This window comes from Scyliorhinus torazame, chromosome 1 (assembly GCF_047496885.1).
Source record: "Scyliorhinus torazame isolate Kashiwa2021f chromosome 1, sScyTor2.1, whole genome shotgun sequence".
Classification (NCBI taxonomy): Eukaryota; Metazoa; Chordata; class Chondrichthyes; order Carcharhiniformes; family Scyliorhinidae; genus Scyliorhinus; species Scyliorhinus torazame.
The window spans coordinates 203,233,239-203,257,139 of NC_092707.1; the positions used below are offsets into that span (position 1 = coordinate 203,233,239).

A 23,901-nucleotide genomic window follows, 5' to 3' on the forward strand; every position below is an offset into this window, starting at 1 on the left:
TTTGATTTCAATGGAACTAGAGAGGAGAGATGTATAATGGCTGATTCGGTAATCTCTCTTTTATATCTGTTGCAGGGATAATGTTAAAAGCCATTGTTACAAAAGTTATAGCAGGACACTTGGATAAGCTCAAGGCAATCAGGCAGAGTCAACATGGTTTTGTGAAAGGGAAAACACAACCTTTTGTGAAAGGTTGGACCAACTTATTGGAGTTCTTTGAGAAAGTAACATGTGCTATGGATAAAGGGGAACTGGTGGATGTACTGTACTTAGATTTCTAGAAGGCATTTGATAAAGTGCCACATCAAAGGTTATTGCACAAAATAAAAGCCCATGGTGTAGAGGGTAACATACTGGAATGCTTAGAAGATTGGCTATCTAACAGGGAGCAGAGATTGGGCATAAATGGGTGTTTATCAGCCTGGCAAACGTAATGAGTGGTTCTCCAAGGGTTTCGGTGCTGGGACTTTAATTGTTTACAATTTATATAAATGACTTGGATGGAGGGATTGAAGTGATGATTGCCAAATTTGCTGATGACACAAAGATAGGTAGGAAAGTAAGTTGTGAAGAGAGACATAAGGAGGGTACAAAAAGATATAGATAGGTTAAGTGAGTAGGCAAATATCTGGCAAATGGGGTATAATGTGGGAAAATGTGAAATTGTCCATTTTGGCAGGAAGAATAAAAAAGAAGCCTATCATCTAAATGGTGAGAGATTGTAGAGCTCTGAGATGCAAAGGGAACTGAGTGTCTTGCAAAAGCTTTGTGTGCAGGTGCAGCAAATAATTAGGAAATTAGCTTTCCTAATTATTAATATACAGTATATCCCTCACAGTGAGAGACAGTTCTGGGATTAGAAGTTACCCAGCTGGATAAAGTAAAAGGATGTAATCTCTTTGGAAGCTGGGAGCTGTAACTGTAGAGAGTGTGACGTGTGATAAATAACAAGGCATCATTTATTCTTATAGTATGATTGGCCTACAAGTAAAATGATGTTTGTCAATTTTTTTTAGTCAGTTGATGCAATAAAAGTTTTCTTAAAACATGAAATTTCAAATTGTCATCCTTTCACATGATAACTGGAAGTTTGAACTTCTCTATGAAAAACTTTGATATCTACCAAGCTGATAACAAGCATTATTTACAGTTAAACTCAATAGATACCATACTACTTTGTGGTGAAATTGCGAGATAGATCGAGAATACAAAACAAAATGTTCCTGTGGCTGGAAATCTAAAACACAATCACAAAATGCTGGAAATACAGGGTCATATAGTCATACAGCACAGAAAAGACCTTCGACCCACTGCATCTGCGCCAGTCAAAAACAACCACCTAACCGTTCTAATCCCATTTTCCAGTACTTGGTCCATAGCCTTGTATGCCCTGGGATCGCAAGTGCACATCTAAAAACTTCTTAAATGTTATGAGGGTCTCTGCCTCCTCAGTCTCCTCTGCTCCAAGGAAAACAATCCAACTCTATCCAATCTCTCTTCATAACTAAAACTCGCCAGCCCAGGCAACATCCTGGTAAATCTCCTCTGCACCCTTTCCAGTGCTATGACATCCCTCCTATAATGTGGATTCCAGAACTGCACACAATGCTCTAGCTGTGGTCAAACCAACATTTATACAGCTCCAGCATAACCTCCCTGCTCTTAAAATCTATGCCTCGGCTAATAAAGGCAAGTATACCATATTCCTTCTTAAGTACTGTATCCACCTGCTCTGCTACCTTAAGGGACCGGTGTACATGCACACCAAGATCCCTCTGATCCTCAGTGCTTCCCAGGGTCTTGGCGTTTAGCATGTATTCCCTTGCCATGTTTGTCCTGCCCAAGTGCAACACCTCAAACTTATCCGGATTGAATTTCATTTGCCACTGATCAGCCCACCTTACCAGCCCATCTATAACCTCCTGTAATCAAAGGCTATCCACCTCACAATTTACCACCCCAACAATTCTCGTACTATCCACAAACTTACTGATCAACCCTCCTACATTCAGGTCTAAATCATTTATATAAACCATAAACAGCAATGGCCCCAACACTGATCCCTGTTGGACACAGGCTTCCAGACCAAAAGCACTGTGGAGCACTGTGTTTGGCCAGGCTTTGCCAATACCCATCCTGATATTGATTCAAACAGCATTGTAGAAACAACCTTTGTTTTTATGCTGAAATAAATTTTAAAAACAAGATCCGTATCTCCTTCTTAGTAAGACTCATTAGAATGAGGTAAAGCTCCATTGGCAGTCATACATTATTAATCAATGCTGTTGGATGGAGATGATTCATGCAGTAAATGTTACCTATTTTTCGAAGTGCTGGGGAGGTGTCAAACTGATGTCCTGCTGCCATGAGGAACACAGCGACATTAATTCCCGAGTGGAGTGTGGGCTCATGCTCAAAGGCCATCCCATACCTGCAGAGAAAGAGAACAGCAAAGTAATATAGCTGAGAAGCATGTGATCAATTAATGATGGCTACTGACCTGACCTGGTCTGTGTTAATGGAATATCTGTGTAGGGGAGGCAGTCCACATGTAACTTGACAATCCGTGATCAATGCAACTGGACAATCAGTGATCAATGCAACTGGACAGTCAGTGCTCAATGCAACTGGACAATCAGTGATCAATGCAACTGGACAGTCAGTGCTCAGTGTAACTGGACAGTCAGTGCTCAGTGTTACTGGACAGTCAGTGCTCAATGCAACTGAACAGTCAGTGCTCAGTGTAACTGGACAGTCAGTGCTCAGTGTTACTGGACAGTCAGTGCTCAGTGTTACTGGACAGTCAGTGCTCGGTGTAATGGGACAGTCAGTGCTCAATGTTGCTGCACAGTCAGTGTTCGGTGTAATGGGACAGTCAGTGCTCAGTGTTACTGGACAGTCAGTGCTCGGTGTAATGGGACAGTCAGTGCTCAGTGTTACTGCACAGTCAGTGTTTGGTGTAATGGGACAGTCAATGCTCAGTGTAACTGGACAGTCAGTGTTTGGCGTAACTGGCCAGTCAGTGCTCGGTGTAATGGGACAGTCAGTGCTCAGTGTTACTGCATAGTCAGTGCTCGGTGTAATGGGACAGTCAGTGCTCAGTGTTACTGCACAGTCAGTGTTCGGTGTAAAGGGACAGTCAGTGCTCAGTGTAACTGGACAGTCAGTGTTTGGCGTAACTGGACAGTCAGTGCTCAATGTTATTGGGCAGTCCACATTCCTGCGCCTGGTTGGGTACACTAAGGGAGAATTCAGAATGTCCAAATTACCTAACAGCACGTCTTTCGGGACTTGTGGGAGGAAGTCGGATCACCAGGAGGAAACCATGCAGACACGAGGAAAACGTGCAGACGCCACACAGACAGTGGCCCAGCCAGGAATCGAAGCTGGGATCCTGGTGCTGTGAAGCAACAGTGCTAACCACAGCTAAGTTACTAACCCCACAGTGAACTCAGAGGGTTAGTTTATTTTATTCAGGTAGAGGGTTCACAACATCCTCCCTCCCCACTTGCCACATTCATGTAATATAAGGTGGATGAGGGAAAGGGGGACAGGGAAAAGACCACAGCCAAAATAAGAATGATTAATCAAGCTTCCAGAATCAAAAGTCCAATGTCATATTCCTTCAGAGGGATTGGCAGGCTGACGCTGGTGTGGGGTACTCCACCTTTCCAGTATCGTTGACTTCCACAACAGGAAAAGTCCATAGAGATGAATTAGTCTTGCTGTAAGCACTGCTACAGAAGTTCAGAAAACAGTGTAGCTGAGGGCCAGGCAATTTAAACCAGGACAGATCTCTGTTTCTGCTGTTGCTTTTTATGGAAGATGGCAGACAGAGGCAGGCTGCTAGCCTGGTTCTCCAGTGATTAAAGCAATTCAAGCAGCCCAAGTCTCGGTCATGTGACAGGGCAGTTTCATGTCGGACTAGTCAGTTAACAAGGTCCCTTGTTAAATCCCATTATGCCTGAGCAGGTAATTGTGGAACCATCAGCACAACGTTGGTGATGAGGAGTCCCAATAGTTCTGCCTTTGTCCATTGTTGGCTGGGACAGACGTACTGTCTACTAGTCCTTTGAGTTGGCTTGGCTGGGATGTTTATACAGTGCATGGAGTTTATACATTCCAGGGGTTTGATGAATTAGCCTTTGCCCATTTTCAGACTGCTTAGAAGCCTCCAGAACTACCATCATGAAGTCATGGCCATTTCAGTAGTCTAGCTATTAGTCCACTTTTTAAAATAATACAGAATTTAAACAAAAGGATGTGGAAGAGAAACAAACTTATTTCTTTGCCGTGCCTTCTTAGAGGGACATGAAAGTTGGTATGCAGATACAGCATGTAATTAAAAAGGCGAATGGAATGATAGCGTTTATTGCAAAAGGACTGGAGTATAAAAGTAGCGAAGCGTTGCTGCAGCTGTAGAGGGTGTTGGTGAGACCCCATCTAATAATAATAATCTTTATTATTGTCACAAGTAGGCTTACATTAGCACTGCAGTTACTATGAAAAGTACCTAATCGCCACACTCTGGCACCTGTTCGGGTACACTGAGGAAGAATTCAGAATGTCCAAATTACCTAACAAGCACGTCTTTTGGGACTTGTGGGAGGAAGTCGGATCACCACGAGGAAACCCACGCAGACACAGGGAGAATGTGCAGATTCCGCACAGACAGTGACCCAAACCGTGAACCGAACCTGGGACCCTGGTGCTGTGAAGCCACAGTGCTAACCACTGTGCTACCATGCCACCCTCTAGAGTATTATGTCAAGTTTTAGTCTCCTTATTTGAGGAAGGATGTGGCTGCATTACAGTCAGTTCAGAGGAGGTTCACCAGATTGCTTCTGGGGATGAAAGGGTTGATGTATGAAGAGAGATGAAACAGCCAGGCTTTGAAGGAATTTAGAAAGCTGAGTGGGGATCTGATCGAGGTGTATAAACTACTAAATGGGATTGATAAAGTAAATGTAGACCAAACGTTCTTCCTTGTGGGGCAATCTAAAATGAGAGGTCACGAGTATAGGTTGAGAGGTGGTAGACTTAGAACTGAGATGAGGAGGAATTACTTCACGCAGAGAGTGGTGAATTTGTGGAACTCGCTGCCCTATTGAGGGGTGGAATCAGGGTCATTAGATGGTTTCAAGCAGGAGACAGATATATTTCTGATAAAAACGGGTTACAGGATATGGGCAACAGGTGGGGAGGTGGATTTGAGACCAAGAAGAGATCAGCCATGATCTGACTGAATGACGGAGCAGGCTCGAAGGGCTGAATTGCCTACTTCTGCTCGTAATTCCTTAGTTCCCATGTAAGTGCACCTTGTACTATGGTCTACTTTACTCTTTGATCTAACTTACTTTACTCGGTTGGTGTGTGACAGGAAGTCTATGTTGCAGTCTAGAGCTATGGATAGTGATTGTAGAGACTCCAATGCTCTTTCCATCATTTGGCTGACCAGGAATCACTTCCACTCTTACCACCTGCATTAGAGAGATTTGTTTGTCAAGCCCTGGGGTGGGATGCGAACCCAGAACCTCTGGCTCAGAGGCAGGGGCGCTACCCATTGCGTCACAAGACCTCCTATAACTCAGACAGACTGGTTAGTAATTTTAAAAAGGTGACTGAAATGAAAAGCCACCATAGTCTCAGATGCCCCTTTGAGGGGGAGAGCTGACTGGTGGCGATTTAACATTATCGTGTCGGGTGTTCTGGTGGACAAACGATCCAACACGGCTGGAGATGGTGTAACTAAATTTTATTTACTACTTAACTATGACATCCCCCCTTTTCGCAAAGAATATGTGCCTACATGACAATAAATAAAGAAGTGTGGTGAGTGCATCTAATCATGTGTGTGCAATATTTACAACAATATGTACATGTAGCTATACTATATACACAGGAAGGTGCCAGGTGCAGAAATTAACTATGTTACACCAAGAACAAAATCAATGTCAATAACAAACAATAACAAAATCTTAAACAGTATGGCAAAAAGTCAAAAATAGTATGTCAGAACAAGTCAGTGTGTCCAATATGAAAAGGTTCATAAATTAAGTCTCTCAGGTGGGCGACAAATTCGGGTTGACCGTCAGGGTGGCACACCACTCGTCGTCCGGATCAATACTTTCAATCCTTAAGGGGGAGGGGGAGCAGCCCCAAGTCGTGGTCCACATAGGTACCAACGACATAGGCAGGAAAAGGGATGGGGATGTAAGGCAGGAATTCAGGGAGCTAGGGTGGAAACTTAGATCTAGGACAAACAGAGTTATTATCTCTGGGTTGTTACCCGTGCCACGTGATAGCGAGACGAGGAATAGGGAGAGAGAGGAGTTGAACACGTGGCTACAGGGATGGTGCAGGAGGGAGGGTTTCAGATTTCTGGATAATTGGGGCACATTCTGGGGTCGGTGGGACCTCTACAAACGGGATGGTCGACACCTGGACCAGAGGGGTACCAATATTCTGGGGGGGAAATTTGCTAATGCTCTTTGGGAGGGTTTAAACTAGTTCAGCAGGGGCTTGGGAACCTGAATTGTAGCTCCAGTATACAGGAGGTTGAGAGTAGTGAGGTCATGAGTAGGGTTTCAAAGTTGCAGGAGTGTACCGGCAGGCAGGAAGGTGGTTTAAAGTGTGTCTTCTTCAATGCCAGGAGCATCCGGAATAAGGTGGGTGAACTTGCGGCATGGGTTGGTACCTGGGACTTCGATGTTGTGGCCATTTCGGAGACATGGATAGAGCAGGTACAGGAATGGTTGTTGCAGGTGCCAGGATTTAGATATTTCAGTAAGCTCAGGGAAGGTGGTAAAAGAGGGGGAGGGGTGGCATTGTTAGTCAAGGACAGTATTACGGTGGCAGAAAGGACGTTTGATGAGGACTCGTCTACTGAGGTAGTACTGAGGTCACCCTGTTAGGGGTTTTCTATAGGCCTCCGAAAAGTTCCAGAGATGGAGAGGAGAGGATTGCAAAGATGATTCTGGATAGGAGCGAAAGCAACAGGGTAGTTGTTATGGGGGACTTTAACTTTCCAAATATTGACTGGAAACGCTATAGTTCGAGTACATTAGATGGGTCCGTTTTTGTCCAATGTGTGCAGGAGGGTTTCCTGACACAGTATGTAGATAGGCCAACGAGAGGTGAGGCCATTTTGGATTTGGTACTGGGTAATGAACCAGGACAGATCTTAGATTTAGAGGGAGGTGAGCACTTTGGTGATAGTGACCACAATACGATTATGTTTACTTTAGTGATGGAAAGGGATAGGTATATACCGCAGGGCAAGAGTTATATCCGGGGGAAAGGCAATTATGATGCGATGAGGCAAGACTTAGGATACATCGGATGGAGAGGAAAACGGCAGGGGATGGGCACAATGGAAATGTGGAGCTTGTTCAAGGAACAGCTACTGCGTGTCCTTGATAAGTATGTACCTGTCAGGCAGGGAGGAAGTGGTCGAGTGAGGAAACCGTGGTTTACTAAAGCAGTCGAAACACTTGTCAAGAGGAAGAAGGAGACTTATGTAAAGATGAGACATGAAGGTTCAGTTAGGGTGCTCGAGAGTTACAAGTTAGCTAGGAAGGACCTAAAGAGAGAGCTAAGAAGAGTCAGGAGGGGAACATGAGAAGTCTTTGGCAGATAGGATCAAGGATAACCCAAAAGCTTTCTATAGATACGTCAGGAATAAAAGAATGACTAGGGTAAGAGTAGGGCCAGTCAAGGACAGTAGTGGGTAGTTGTGCTTGGAGTCCGAGGAGATAGGAGAGGTGCTAAATGAATATTTTTCGTCAGTATTCACACAGGAAAAAGACAATGTTGTCGAGGAGAATACTGAGATTCAGGCTACTAGACTAGAAAAGCTTGAGGTTCATGAGGAGGAGGTGTTAGCAATTCTGGAAAGTGTGAAAATAGGTAAGTCACCTGGGCCGGATGGGATTTATCCTAGGATTCTCTGGGAAGCTAGGGAGGAGATTGCTGAGCCTTTGGCCTTGATCTTTAAGTCATCTTTGTCTACAGCAATTGTGGCAGAAGACTGGAGGATAGCAAATGTTGTCCCCTTGTTCAAGAAGGGGAGTAGAGATAACCCCAGTAACTATAGACCAGTGAGCCTTACTTCTGTTGTGGGTAAAATCTTGGAAAGGTTTATAAGAGATAGGATTTATAATCATCTGGAAAGGAATAATTTGATTAGAGATAGTCAACACGGTTCTGTGAAGGGTAGGTCGTGCCTCACAAACCTTATTGAGTTCTTTGAGAAGGTGACCAAACAGGTGGATGAGGGTAAAGCAGTTGATGGGTTTATATGGATTTCAGTGAAGCGTTTGATAAGGTTCCCCATGGTAGGCTACTGCAGAAAATACGGAGGCATGGGATTCAGGGTGATTTAGCAGTTTGGATCAGAAATTGGCCAGCTGGAAGAAGGCAAAGGGTGGTAGTTGATGGGAAATGTTCAGACTGGAGTCCAGTTACTAGTGGTGTACCACAAGGATCTGTTTTGGGGCCACTGCTGTTTGTCGTTTTTATAAATGACCTGGAGGAGGGCGTAGAAGGATGGGTGAGTAAATTTGCAGATGACACTAAAGTCGGTGGAGTTGTGGACAGTGCGGAAGGATGTTACAAGTTACAGAGGGACATAGATAAGCTGCAGCGCTGGGCTGAGAGGTGGAAAATGGAGTTTAATGCAGAAAAGTGTGAGGTGATTCATTTTGGAAGGAATAACAGGAAGACTGAGTACTGGGCTAATGGTAAGATTCTTGGCAGTGTGGATGAGCAGAGAGATCTCGGTGTCCATGTACATAGATCCCTGAAAGTTGCCACCCAGTTTGAGAGGGTTGTTAAGAAGGCGTACGGTGTGTTAGCTTTTATTGGTAGAGGGATTGAGTTTAGAAGGTCATGTTGCAGCTATACAACACTCTGGTGCGGCTGTATTTGGAGTATTGCGTGCAATTCTGGTCGCCGTATTATAGGAAGGATGTGGAAGCATTGGAAAGGGTGCAGAGGAGATTTACCAGAATGTTGCCTGGTATGGAGGGAAAATCTTATGAGGAAAGGCTGAGGGACTTGAGGCTGTTTTCGTTAGAGAGAAGAAGGTTAAGAGGTGACTTAATTGAGGCATACAAGATGATCAGAGGATTGGATAGGGTGGATAGTGAGAGCCTTTTTCCTCGGATGGTAAAGTCTAGCACGAGGGGACATACCTTTAAATTGAGGGGAGGTAGATATAAGACGGATTTCAGAGGTAGGTTCTTTACTCAGAGAGTAGTAAGGGCGTGGAATGCCCTGCCTGCAACAGTAGTGGACTCGCCAACACTAAGGACATTCAAATGGTCATTGGATAGACATATGGACAATATGGGAATAGTGTAGATGGGCTTTAGAGTGGTTTCACAGGTCGGCGCAACATCGAGGGCCGAAGGGCCTGTACTGCGCTGTAATGTTCTATGTTCTATGCTGTGCACTGACAGCGGCTGGTGCATTTGACTCGGGGACAGCTTGTTCTTGTTGATGACAGCAACGTGGAAGGGCTCCCTGTCCTCAGGGTCATTGGTCTGTGTGACGTCGGGATCGGACTCGGTGAACATGGGTTGAATTGCCCGAACGTTTCTGCGGGGCTGGTTAAATGAGTTGACAGGGTGAGCTGCTTGACAGCAGGCAGCGTAGTGGCCCAACCTGCCACAGCGTCGGCATTGTCGCGCTTTGGTAGGACATTGCCGCTTTAAATGGGTGGAGCCACAGTTGCCGCACGTTGTGACGTCAGTGTGTTCGTAGCGCCACTGCACATGTGCGGTGCGGTCTTGCGTAGTGCACGCCTGCGCATCACGTTCCTCTGCGTCAGCGTCCCCCCTTTTGGCGCGTACAAGCGCGGGAGTCCCCGGAAAGCGCGCAAAATGGCCGGCCTCCTCCAGGCAGCGGCCCGGGAGGTACTCGATCGTCTAGACCCTCATGGGGCCCGTGCCGTGCCGTTTCGGCCGCCTGGATGTGTGAGTACCGGCAGGTGGCGTTCTCATGGAGGACGCAGGTCTTGACAGAGGGGGTTTGAGTGCAGAGACAGATGAGGAGCTTCTGATTATTGTTCCCACCTGTCAGAATCGCACGTTACCGATGACCCTTGGTTAAGGTGATGAGGTCAGGGACAGGACCCATGAAACTGAAGCAAAGAAAGGGACCAGTAATCTGACATTTTCACTTTACAAACCTGACTATTGTTCGAAAATACTTCATTAGCTGCCAAGTGCTTTGTGATGTCCCAAAATCATGAAAGGTGCAATGCTAACACAATCTCTTTCTTCTTCTCGCAGCTTCGGGAGGAGACGGTAGAGCTGGTTAGGGAGGTCGGAAGGGGGGAAAGCAAACGCCGCATTGCAGATCTGACCATGTCTGGCATATTAATTCATTTGCAAAGCAAATATTACAATGTGGTGTTACCCAATATTCTTATAGTATCAATCAAGTAACACTTTAGCACAGTCGGTCCTGAAAGAATTCTGTTTTCTAACTAACACTGAGGGGGCAATCCACCGGCCGCATTGCACTCTCGCTTGAGCGCGATGCGATTGGTGAATGCCGGGAGAGGCCTCTCGCGGGCTTCCTGGACATTTTTGCGCCTTGTGGGATTCATCCAAGTCCCGCGACGCATCGGAAACCGGCTTCGGTGAAGGTACCTCCGGTCTCCCCAGCGAAGTTACATCCGGGCGCCATTCAGTACACAAACGTGGACCAGGCAGAACGACACCCAGGGGGTCTCGCGGGCAATTGGAGAGCCCTGGGTAATCGAGGTCAGTGCAGGTTGGCCCCCGGCCATCCCCCTGGGACGTGGGCACCTTGACACTGCCTAGCTGGCACTGCCACGGTGCCCAAATAACACTGCCAAGCTGGCAGGAGCACTGCCTGGGTGTCAGGGTGCCAGCGCAAGGGTGCCTGAGTGCCAGGGTTACACTGCCAAGGGCTAGGGTCCGAGGGGACCATGCCCATGAAAGGAAGGAGGTTGGGGGTGTGACAGGTGGGGGGCCTGGAAGGGAGGGGTGCTGTTAGGGGGCTTGGAGGGGGCCTGAAGAGGGTGGCCCCCAGGGACACCATAGCGCAGTGTGTCCTCACTTGGGGGGGGGGGAGGTAGTGCCCATTTGGGTGGGGGGTGATATTGCCCATTGGTGTAGGGTGTGGGGGGACCCACAAGCTCACTTAGAGATCGGGACACCCTTTCAAAATGGCTGCCCCATCCCTGAGTTCAGTTCCCCAGTGCTAAAAAAAATTCTAAGTGTGGGCTAAACCGGTGAGAAACACCCAAGACCCCAAGACATGACTAAATGTCATTGAATAGCGGCGGAAACTCTCTGGAAGAGTCGGCGGGAAACTCCCTGAAAAACCCGCCACTAATGAACTCAGAAATATTTTACAGAGAATCACGCCCTGAGTGTTCAAGACCCGTGGAATGGAATTTTTCCCGATGCGAGATTAAGTTGGTTCAATAAGTCTCCCCTGTATCTACAATAAATGTATGAATGCGATTGAGATAGAGACCAGAATACAGATTGAGAGAGGGTCACTGAAAAAGAGAAATGGGAAGTGGTGACGGAGTGAAGAGCATCAGAAGGGGTGGAAGAGGAGAGAAGGCCACATAGATAAAGAGTGTGAGCATTTTTAGCTAATTGAATACATGCTTGTATCTTGAGAGAGCGTCCTTTGGGTGAGGCAGGCTGCTGCTGATGCCACAGGCTATGAAAGAGAGCTTTTATCTATAACAAGCATGGAGTATTCTATGGTTGACTGCAGATTGGAGATAATGAGGACCAGCTTACCACATAGTTTGCTTGTGGACCCTTTCACACTCCCCCATACAGTCTAGAAGCTCACAGGGAGACAGTTCAGAACATTCAGACCTTGCTGATTGTGATGAATGATACACATGTACCTTTAATGCGTAGGCCCCTTTAAGACCGGGTTTGTAACCCGGGGGACTCCGCCTCTGGCTCCGCCCCCAGGAAGCTGTATATAAGGTAATGTTCAGTGGGCAGCGTGCAGTGAGCATACTTCTCGGCAGCTGTCTGGTTCTCTGCTAATTAAAGCCTTTCAATTATCAATCTTCTCTCTCTCGAGTCGTAATTGAGAGTATATCACTGATTCTCATAGAGTATATTTCTTTTAATGGTTCGCCGCCTCAAGTCTACACCTTTGCACTCTTCAGCAGAGCTAGGGTTTGAGCTTGCCCTCAGGTTAAGCTGTGCCCTCAATCACCCGCATCAGTTCACCGTACTCAGTGATGACCCCGCTGCTCAGAATCTATACCTCTTAGGGAACTGCTTTCTGTGCTGGTGCATGGATGTGGTGGTATGTATTAGGGGTATTACGGCACCCTGTGATGCCGAGAGGCTATTGGTGGATAGACGCTGGGTCCCGATTGGATCAGCCGCCTACTGGCTCTACCCAGTAAGGCGGAGTATAAGAGCCCGGGTTCTCCCAGCAGCCGCATTCTGTAACTGTGCTGCTGGGGAACAAGTTTGCGTAATAAAGCCATCGATTGACTCCATCTCTTCTCGTCTTGCGAGTGACTGATCGTGCTACAATGGAAGGGAGAGAGAGCAAATGACGGTTCCCATGTGGACTCACTTGATCTGGGCCAGAGGTAGAGATTGGAGCCTACTTGTTGATGGATGATTTGACAAAAGAAAATTTCTGGTCTTTGTGCTCAAGCTGGCTGCTTCTTCCTTCTGAATCCTGTCCCTCTCAGTGTTGCTACACTCACCCTTAGCCAGCTGTATCCAAAAACAGCTTTTATAGAACATGACATCTGGTCCCAGCGTATTTCACAAATGAAAGGAAAGCATCATCCAAGAGGCATTTGGATACGGAAGCTTTTCCATTCTTGCGTAACTTGAGAAATATTTTCTTTTCAAAGTAATTTATTTTACTTTTTGAGAAAAGCAAATCTGGGGCGAGATTCTCCGACCCCCCGCCGGGTCGGAGAATCGCCGGGGGCTGGCGTGAATCCCGGCCCGCCGGTTGCTGAAGTCTCCGGCACCGGATATTCGGCGGGGTCGGGTATCGCGGCGCGCCGGTTGGCGGGCCCCCCCCCGCGATTCTCCGGCCCGGATGGGCCGAAGTCCCGCCGCTAAAATGCCTCTCCCGCCGGCGTAAATTAAACCACCTACCTTACCGGCAGGACAAGGCGGCGCGGGCGGGCTCCGGGGTCCTGGGGGGGCGCGCGGGGCGATCTGGTCCCGGGGGGGTGCCCCCACGGTGGCCTGGCCTGCGATCGGGGCCCACCGATCCGCGGGCGGGCCTGTGCCGTGGGGGCACTCTTTCCTTTCCGCCTCCGCCACGGTCTCCACCATGGCGGAGGCAGAAGAGACTCCCTCCAATGCGCATGCGCGGGAATGCCGTCAGCGGCTGCTGACGCTCCCGCGCATGCGCTGCCCGGAGATGTCATTTCCGCGCCAGCTGGCGGGGCACCAAAGGCCTTTTCCGCGAGATAGCGGGGCGGAAATTCGTCCGGCGCCGACCTAGCCCCTCAAGGTTGGGGCTCGGCCCCCAAAGATGCGGAGCGTTCTGCACCTTTGGGGCGGCGCGATGCCCGTCTGATTTGCGCCGTTTTGGGCGCCAGTCGGCGGACATCGCGCCGTTTCCGGAGAATTGCGCCCCTGGTTTGTGGTTTTTTTTGCCAAATATGGATCTTAAATACTCTGGGTTGGTCAATTTCAGAAAACAGAATTCAAATGTCCAAATTAGTCTAGCTGAATGGCAGAACTGGAACTCCGCACAACAGGTTTGATATTTAAGTACAGATGCCCCAGTGAACAGTTATAGAGGAACACCAAGAAAGGTAAACATGCAATGACTCCAAATTCTGATCAAATTTAACTCATAATTCATCACCTCTATGCACAGTTACGGGAGGATGTGAGGGTCTTTGACAGGGCGCAAGGAAGAGTTACTAGAATGTTTCCAGGGATGAGGGATTTTATCTACAAGATTACGTTGGAGAAGCTGGGTTTGTTGTCCTTTGAACGAAGGAGATCGAGGGGTGATGGGATAGCAGTGTACAAATGTGATAATTGTAAGAAATTGGTATATATATTCAGCGGGATTCTCCGCCCCCCCGCCGGGGCGGAGAATCCTCGGGGGGCGGCGCGAATCCCGCCCCGCCGGCTGCCGTATTCTCCAGCGCCGGTTTTCGGGCAGGGGCGGGGTTCACATCATGCCGGTTGGGGGCCGTTGGCAGCGCCCCCCCCGGCAATTCTCCTGGCCCAGATGGGCCGAGCGGCCGTCAGTTTCTGGACAGTCCCGCCGGCGTGGAATAGACATGGTCCCACAAGGCGGGACCTGACAGGTAAATCAGCTGAGGCGGTCCTCAGGGGGGCACAGGGGGATCCGACCCCCGGGGGGCGGGGGCCACTCTGGCCTGGCCCGCGATCGGGGCCCACCGATCTGCAGGGGGACCTGTGCCGTGGGGGCACTCCTTCCTTCTGCGCCGGCCCCTGTAGGGCTCTGCCATGGCCGGCGCGGAGAAGACAACCCCCTGCGCATGCAGCAGAATACGCCGGCCGGCCTGTGCATGCGCGGAACCACGCCGGCAGTTCCACGCATGCGCGAGATCACACCGGACCTTCGGCATATGCGCTAACTCGTGCAGTCCTTTGGGCGGCAGTTGGCGCAGCGCCAACCCCTCCGACGTCCTCCTAGCACCCAGAAGTGTGGAGAATTCCGCACTTTCGGGGGCTGTTGACGTCCGAGTGGTCCGTGCCGGTTTTCCTGCCGGCTTGGGGACTTAGTCCCGCGAAAGGAGAATCCCGCCCCTTGTATTTTATATCTGTTGCAGTAATATTATTAAAGAATCTAGGTTAAGGTATCCAGACTCTGGCTGCAAAAGGTGCAATTAAGATATCGTAAAGGTGAGATGATCATTCATTCCAACTATGTATGTGTTTACAAAGAGAGGCCTAATGGAATTTCTCTGATTTCTGGAGACTAGATAAATTGAGACATTTGCTGGATTCTCTGCCTTGTGACTCCGAAAACATGAATCGTGATTGGGCATCCGGTAAAATTTGAGGTCCGCATTGGGTGCAGATTTGGACGCCATGCTCCAATTCCTCCCCGATGGCGCAAACGAGGTTTGTGCACTGTGTCGGTGGGGGCATGCAGAACCGGCATTTGCATTCATTTAAACGTGATTAGCGGCTTGGACACTGCATGCTCTGTCCTTCCACAATGCTCCTCCCCTCTCAGTTGGACGTCTTGCGGGTGCAAATATTTACAAATGTGGTCTGGGCACCATGGCTGCGGCGGGGAGCAGGAGGCTATGAAAACACTGAAAATTGTTGAAAACTGTCGGGCTTGCTGGGGGGGGGGGGGGGGGGGGGGCAGGGGCAGTAGCGGTAAGTGACTTGGTGTCAAGTGTGTGGACTTGGAGTGTCTCCCTCAGGATTGGGTATGGCCTGGCTCAGACTGTCATTGCTGCAGTCTGTCTTTTAAACAAACCCCTTTGGTGCTACTCGCAGGCTTCTGGCTGCTCTCACTGCTGAGTGAAGCCTGTATCCTTTAAATACTTAGAAGCCCTCTGGTTATCTCCAAATTCCAGGCCAACCTCTGGACACCCTCATACCCCAGCTGTAGCATCAAGAGGATGGGCGTGGCAAACCTCAATCAGGGGCCCACCAGGTGTTGGCACTCCTCAGATGCGCACCGCAGAGGAAGCAGAGCTCACCCCACCCTTGGACACCTACGCCATGGCCTTTGGAACCCTCCCTGGTTCTCTGCCCCTTTCAGGACAGAGGCTTCAATGGTGACCCCCACCCCCCTCCGGATCACCAGCTGTCTCCTCCTGATGAAAGCCAGGTACTGTTCAGAAGGGCAGGCTTGTGTCTGCGGACCAGTCTGGGGGACAGGGTGTCCCTCCGGTCCTCACTGGCACGGAGCTGCGGATCCAGCTCGGACTCCTGGCACGTCTTCTGTGAGCCATTGTGGTGGCTGGTGTGATAAATGGAGCGCTTAAACCTGCTCCAGCTCCAGGCTCTTTAGCGCTAACTCTGGCCCCAGTGATTAGAATGCCCGCTGGGCCAGGAATTGCTCAGAATTTGTGTGGGCAGAATGTTGGCCCATTAGCATGTCCTGACTCTCTTACCGAATAGCATCCCCAGCTCTCTCCCGGTGAGCTGGTGGCGCTCTCCTGTAACCCACATCCTACTATGATGGTGGTTGCCCTTGAACACTTCCAGTAGCCATCTGCGTCACAAGGCCAGGGGCACCTTCCCGGCTGGGGGCCGCTGTCAGGGTCGGATCACTCCTGTAAGAGCCGGGATACAAATGGGTCTCCCACATACAATCACAATCTCCCACTCCCACAATCAGTGTTTTCCCACTGGGGGATTCGGGATGGAGGAGGGGATCGGGGTTGATAGGGGTGAAGAAGGAGGACTGGGGTGAGGAACGGGTTGGGGGATGAGGGACGGGAATGGAGGTGAGGCATGGGGATGAGGCGTGAGGAAAGTGGGTATGGTGGGAATGAGGATGGCACGGTGGAGTTGAGGGCAGGGGACGGGGTGCAGGATGGAGAATGAGGGAGGCAGGATGGGGGAGTTGAGAGTGAAGGGTGGGCGTGAGGGAGGGGCATGGTGGGTGACGAATGGGGGAGTGGGGTGAGGGATGGGGCTAAGGGTGGTGGGATGGGGAGGTTGAGGATGGGGGATGGGGTGAGGGTGCGAGATGGGGGTGGCGGATGGGGTGAGGGAGAGAGATGGAGTAGAGGGGGTTAAATGGCTGCAGTCTTGGTTTCCGCCACTGGGGCTCAGATTTTGAGGTGTGCACCTCCAATTCCAGCCCCCCCCCCCCAATTAACAGCCACTCGCACTTTCTCAGATTTGAACTAGGTGCATACCACCTCGGTGTGCAGCAGAACTACAACTCCCATCAGGCACCGTGGGCTGGGTCTCCCCTGCACTGATTGAATACTGCTGCTCCTCACTGCACAGGGGCCAAGCACCACAAGCTGCATGGGTAATGTAGTTCTGACTGGTGATTGCGTTAGGAATCACCCTTCCTCCGTGATTGACCTGTAAATTCTGAAAGGAATTGTCCTTTGGGCAACATGGTACCCTGGCACTGCTGCTGCCCACCTGGGCCCCCTGGCACTGCCAGCCGGGCACTGCCAGGGTGCCCATGTGGCACTGCCAGCTGGCAGGGGCACTGCTAGGGTGCCAGGTTGGCACTTCGAATGTGCCAAGCTGTAATTTTCTGTGTGTGGGCACCCTGCACGGCTGTTGAGGGGGTAGGGGGCTGTGGGCCCTCCCATAGTGCGTTGGGGCTTGGAAGTTGGTTGGAGGTCACATCGCGGATCACTTGCTACACTGAGAAGCCCCGGTGGGCAGAGCTCCTCAGTGTAGAAAATACCGCTGAGGCCCCTTATTTAACACAAGTGGCATTGTATAGCCATGTGTTTCTCGGTGCTGGGCGTGCTGGGAAACATGCGGCTAAACACGCTCGCTGGGGGACCTTGTTCCTATTTAGTTGAATCAGCTCTTCAAATACGTTTTGTCCCTTACTGATTGTGACAGACTCGCTCATCCAACGTTTTGGGGACCCCGTCGACTGAAGGCCTAGTGCCGGGGCATGGAGTGTTTCATTGTAAATCCCAGCCCCATGGACAGCCCGGTGGCACAGTGGTTAGCACTGCTGTCTCACGGCGCCGAGGTCCCGGGTTCAATCCCAGCCCCAGGTCACTGTCCGTATGGAGTATGCACATTCTCCCCGTGTCTGCGTGGGTCTCACCCCTACAACGCAAAGACGTGCAGGGTAGGCCGATTGACCACGCTAAATTTGGAAAAAAAATAATTGGGTATCTTAAATTTACTTTTAAAAAGTAAATCACAGCCCCTGCCCCATACCCATCTGTTACCCTAGCCAATGCCGCAAAGGTTGTAGAGGTTGTAAAGGCTCCAGAATTTCGCGCTCCCAGCACAAAAGCACAGAAAACATGTCTGTCTTTGTTGCCAACACGGCGGACTGATCCGCGCAGGCCCAAAAACAGCTCAAGAAGCAAAGAAAATTGATGAAGCTTTTCCAGAGCGAAGTCCTGACGCTGTTTACATTGGGTTTTTTTTAAATTTAGAGTACCCAATTCATATTTTTCCACTTAAGGGGCAATTTAGTGTGGCCAATCCACCTACCCTGCACATCTTTGGGTTGTTGGGGCGAAGCCCACGCCACACGGGGAGAATGTGTAAACTCCACACGGACAGTGACCCAGAGCCGGGGTCGAACCTGGGACCTCGGCGCCATGAGACCGCAGTGCTAACCACTGCGCCTCCGTGCTGCCCTTACCTTTTGCATTGTTAGGTGTGAACAAATTGAATAAAGACTCTCGCACATTCACTGCTTTTACTGTATTTGCTTTTGACATTTGCACCTGGGTGTTTTTTGTGCTAGGCGGTGTTTGCAGGCATATCCAGTTACATAGTGACGGTCCATGTGGAAATGGGGGATCCTTGCCTTTTACGACAGAAATTTGCACATGGAGCTCCTGGGATTTGATTGAACGGGATTGCACTGTATCTGGCTGGGGAAAGAGGTGGAGTTGGAGTTGGTGTGGGTGAAGGGCAATGTTTTTTCTGGGAGTTGAGCAGGATTGCTTTGCTTGGCTGACATTAAACTGCAGAATTCTGGCACACCCATGGCCTGATGAGTCAGTGAGCTGAGAAGTGGCTGTAACTACACTCCCATGTCACTTATTTCCATGTTCCACAAATGTTTTTTTTAAATGAGGTTTCACTACAATCTAATGATGGAGCAGCTGTGATTAGGGCTGCAGTTTGGAAATCGTGATCCAAAGCAAACTCTGCCATGTGTTTACCAGGATTCGACTGCATCTTCAGAGCACTAACATCTTCCAAACGGCCAGCCACAGTCATTTTTTTACCCAATCAGTGAATTCTAAATAAGCACAGAACCATTCATCTTTATTTAATGCTAGCTCAGCTTTGCCCAGGTGATGGGGCGGCACGGTGGCACAGTGGTTAGCACTGCTGCCTCACGGCACCAAGGATCCAGGTTCAATCCCAACCCCAGGTCACTGTCCGTGTGGAGTTTGCACATTCTCCCCGTGTATGCGTGGGTCTCACCCCCACAACCCAAAGATGTGCAGGGTAGGTGGATTGGCCACGCCACATTGTCCCTTAATTGGAAAGAAATAATTGGGTACTCTAAATTTATTTTAAAAAGCTTTGCCCAGGTGATAAGTGACACTGCTCCTCTTAGCTTTAAACTATTGTACATTGACATCTTCAGCAGATGGGATTATTGCATTTTTTGTTTAAAAAGGATGATATTTCTCCCCGTTTTTAGTGCTCACATAGAACTTCCTGAAAGGTCCATCTCAAAGACTAAGGTGGCGTGATTTGGACATGAATTACTTAAATGGATGACTCTCAGCAAAGTCAACAGTATATGGGGGACCAGTAAAGATTAATTATACAGCACAAGCTCATTAACTGGTCTGTTTATACCACAGAGCAATAAAATTAAGATAAATGGGGGGGGGGGGGAAATGTGTTTTCTGTTTCCAACTTCCTTCTTTGTCTTGGCTCCAGTTATAATAATAATAATGTTTATTAGTGTCACAAGTAGGCTTACATTAACACTGCAATGAAATTACTGTGAAAATCCTGCAAGTGGAGATGCTGAAGAGCACTCCCAGAGAATCATTCGGAATGTCTCAAATATTCCATCTGAACAGCTCCTCTCTGCTCACATTCCTGCCAAGCTTCTTTCTCAGGACAAGGCAGATGCGGCAGCTCGGCTTGCGCAGGATTTCCTACGCACGACACTCAACTTGATGGGTATCATTCGGATGAAAAGGGCGGCACAGTGATTAGCTGCCTCTCAGTGCCAGGGACCCGGGTTCAATTACGGCCTTGGGTGACTGTGTGGAGTTTGCACGTTCTTCCGTGTCAGCGTGAGTTTCCCTTGGGTGCTCCGGTTTCCTCCCACATTTCAAAGGTTCGCAGGTTAGGTGGGGTTACAGGGATAGGGCGGGCAAGTGGGGCTAGATAGGGTGTTCTTTCAGAAGGTTGGTTCTGTCATGCTATACAGACATGCAGATGATATACAGACAGGCAGCTAATGAACACAGAGAACAGGACATGACCAATGAGCAGGGAGGACACTCCGGGGTGGTATCTCACTATAAAAGGCACGAGGCACACACACTCCGCCTCTTTCCACTGATGAACATCTACAGCGTGAGTCAGGGTGTATGTACAATATCACACCTCCAGCACGTGGCTAAGAGCTAGTCTGGTTCAGTCAGACAGAGTAACCACACTTAGGTTAGCAGAGAGTCGAACTCATAGAGAACTGTGCTAACTGTGCTACTGGTTCAATAAATCAGATTGAACTAACTTCAAGGTCTGGAGTATCTTTTGGTTAAAGCTGCATCCAGTAGCAGCCTGTGTTATCCCAGAGTACATAACACGACATGCTACCAGGAGACTGCTTAATCTAGGTGGTTTACCTCAGTCCGTTCCGTGACGACCAGCCAATGGATCCCAGCACCATGGCGAAGATTCAGGCTCCTCACCAGCTCAGGACCTCCAGCAATCTCAGTGCCAGCTGACGGACATTCAAGCAAAAGTTTCTGCTGTACATCGAAGCTTCAGACCTCATGGGTGCGTATGATGCAAGGAAGATCGCGCTTCTCCTCTCAACAGCGGGTGATCAAGCCATCGAACTCTTCAACTCTTTTCACTTCACCGAAGGCCAGGACAAGACAAAGTTTCAGACCATCCTGAACAAGTTTGACAGTCACTGTGAAGTGGACACCAACAAATCTTCGAGCGCTACATATTCAAACAGCGTCTACAAGGTAAAGATGAATCTTTCAACTCCTTCTTAATTAACCTCCGCCTGCTTGTGCTGTCCTGCAACTCTGGTTGTATTGCTGACTCCATGATCAGAGACCAAATCGTTTTTGGAGTTCACTCTGATCCTCTGAGAGAGCAGCTACTGAAAATCAAGCATATGACCCTGCCAGTCACGATTGAAACATGCACAGTGCATGAGCACGCAAAAAATCACTATGCCCAGTACAAATCGGCTGAAAATGAGAAACTTGCCTCCAACGAGGCAGAGAGTGTGCAGGCCATCTCCCGGATGCAGCGCCTCAGCATTGATGAAAGCGGCCATTTCACACGCTTTTCCCGGGCCCCACGCATGCGCGATGCGAACGGGATAACGAAGCAGCCGACACCCGCACTGCACATGTGCGACGACGCGCGGAGCATCAGGACACCGATGTCATGACGTGCTCGAACTGTGGCAACGCCCACTGAAAGAAACACTGCCCTGCAAGAGGCAGGCGATATTTAAGCTGCGGGAAGCCTGGACACTATGCAGCCTTGTGCAGGTCTGCACCACCAGTCAGGGGCCAGCGCTCCCAATTCCGACGACAGTGCGTTCAGAGTGTGCAACAACGATTACAGGATTCTGATCCTGGCAGCACAACGGATCCAGAGGAAGAATGCCTGGACTCCGCCTACTGTGTGGGCATCATTACCAAATGTGAATATGCTACATTCAACTCATCACAAATTTAATCCATCCTCGCTGTGGATTCTGCAGACGAATGGCGTGCGGTGATGCAGGTCAACCACTGCTCCATCCAGTTTAAGCTGGACACAGGTGCTTCTGCCAACCTCCTCTCACAGGCAGATTTCAAACGCATCAAGAAGCCCCCCAAGGTCCTTCCAGCAGCCTGCAGACTCCTGGACTACAATGGAAATACCATCACGGCTCTGGGGTCCTGCCATCTACTCGTCTCCAACCGGAGCACCCATGCACAGTTGCGTTTTGAAATTGTCAAGCCAGACAGGGCATCCCTGTGGCACGCATGCCTGCAAGCAGCTGAACCTCGTGCAGCGGGTTTACACAACGACATCCTCCAATATGGATCTTCAGGCCGGCATTGACGACATCCTCGCTCAGTATCCGGATGTGTTCGACAGGATGGGCACACTGCCATATCGACTCAAGATTCTGCTACGACCTGATGCCAAGCCAGTGGTCCATGCACCACGCCGGGTCCCGGCTCCGCTGAGGGGGCGCCTGAAGGCACAGCTTCAGCAACAGGGCATCATTTCCAAGGTAACCGAACCGACTGACTGGGTCAGCTCGATGGTATGTGTTAGAAAGCCTTCGGGAAACCTGCGCATCTGCAATGATCCCAAGGATCTCAATAAGAATATAATGCGTGAACACTACCCCATCCCGAAGCGGGAGGAACTCACCAGTGAGATGGCACATGCACGTTTTTTCACCAGGTTAGATGCGTCACATGGATTTTGGCAAATCCAGCTGGATGAGTCCAGCAGAAGGTTCTGCACCTTCAACACACCGTTCGGTAGATACTGCTATAATCGCATGCCGTTTGCTATTGTCTCGGCATTGGAGATCTTCCATCGATCGCATCATGGAGCAGATGATGGACGGCATTGAAGGGGTTCGTGTGTACGTGGACGACATCATCATGTGGTCCATGACCCCTGAAGAGCATGTTTCCCGTCTCCACCAGGTATTCCGCTGTGTCCATGCCAATGGCCTGAAGCTGAACAGGTCCAAATGTTGCTTTGGCATGTCGACACTCAAGTTCCTAAGTGACCAGATCACTCAGCAGGGCGTGCGCCTGGACACAGACAAGGTCAAGGCCATCGAAGCCATGAAGGTCCCTGAAGACAAGAAGGCGGTGTTGCGCTTCCTGGGCATGGTCAATTTTCTGGGCAAGTTCATCCCAAACCTGGCCTCATGCACTACGGCCCTACGAAACCTGGTGAAAAAGTCCACTGCCTTTGAGTGGAAGGCAACACATCAGGCAGAGTGCTTGGAGCTGAAAGCCAAGCTCACCACTGCACCCGTATTGGCATTTTTCGACCCAGACAGGGAGACGAAGATCTCGACAGACGCGAGCCAGGATGGCATCGGTTTGGTGCTGCTTTAACACGATGACACTTCATCCTGGGCACCGGTAGCCTATGCATCGAGGGCCATGACGCCCACCGAAACAAGGTATGTGCAAATAGGGAAGGAATGCCTGGGTCTTCTCACTGGCATTCTCAAGTTTCACGACTATGTCTATGGCCTGCCAACATTCACTGTCGATACGGATCATAGGCCTCTGGTCCACATTATCCACCTGAACGACATGACGCCTCGGTTGCAGCGCATCCTCCTCAAACTCAGAAGGTACAACTTTGACTTAGTGTACACGCCTGGCAAGGAGCTCATCATCGCTGATGCATTGTCCCGCTCCATCACATTGCCTCGTGAACCGCTGGAAATCATCCGACAGATTGAATCACAGGTGCAGCTGGGTGCGTCTGATGAGAAGGTGGTTTGTATCCACGAGGAGACAGCCAAAAACCCCCCTCTTGCAGCGTGTCATGCACCACCTCGCCAATGGCTGGCAGAAAGGGCAGTGCCCTCAATTTTACAATGTAAAGGACGACCTGACGGTGATTGATGGTATCCTCCTCAAGCTGGACCGGATTGTAATTCCACTCAGTCTCCAGAGCTTGGTGCTCCGCCAAATCCATGAGGGACATCTGGGCATCGAGAAGTGCAGACGCAGAGCCAGGTATTAGCCCGGTATTAGCCAGGACATCTCGAACATGGTCCTCAACTCTGCGACCTGTCAACGCTTCCAGCCAGCGCAGAGCAAGGAGACACTCCAGCAGCATGAAATCGAGACCTCCCCGTGGTCCAAGGTTGGCATCGACCTCCTTCATGCGAATGGTCGTGACTACGTGTTGATTATTGAGTATTTCTCCAATTACCCTGAAATCGTGAAGCTCTCAGACCTCACATCTCGGACCGTCATCAAGGCCTGTAAGGAGACGTTCTCCAGGCATGGTATCCCACTCTCTG

At 49.7% G+C, this 23,901-nt stretch overlaps 1 protein-coding gene across 2 annotated transcripts in view; it reads right to left on the reverse strand.

Moving 5' to 3' along the window:
• Nucleotides 1-23,901, reverse strand: part of LOC140418567 (mitogen-activated protein kinase kinase kinase 5-like) — a 277,605-nt gene that overhangs the window by 136,176 nt on the left and 117,528 nt on the right. For both annotated transcript variants that reach the window (XM_072502099.1, XM_072502092.1), the window contains exon 7: nucleotides 2,319-2,431. In XM_072502099.1, coding sequence (XP_072358200.1) covers nucleotides 2,319-2,431 — 113 coding nt within the window. The remainder of the gene's footprint in view (nucleotides 1-2,318; nucleotides 2,432-23,901) is intronic.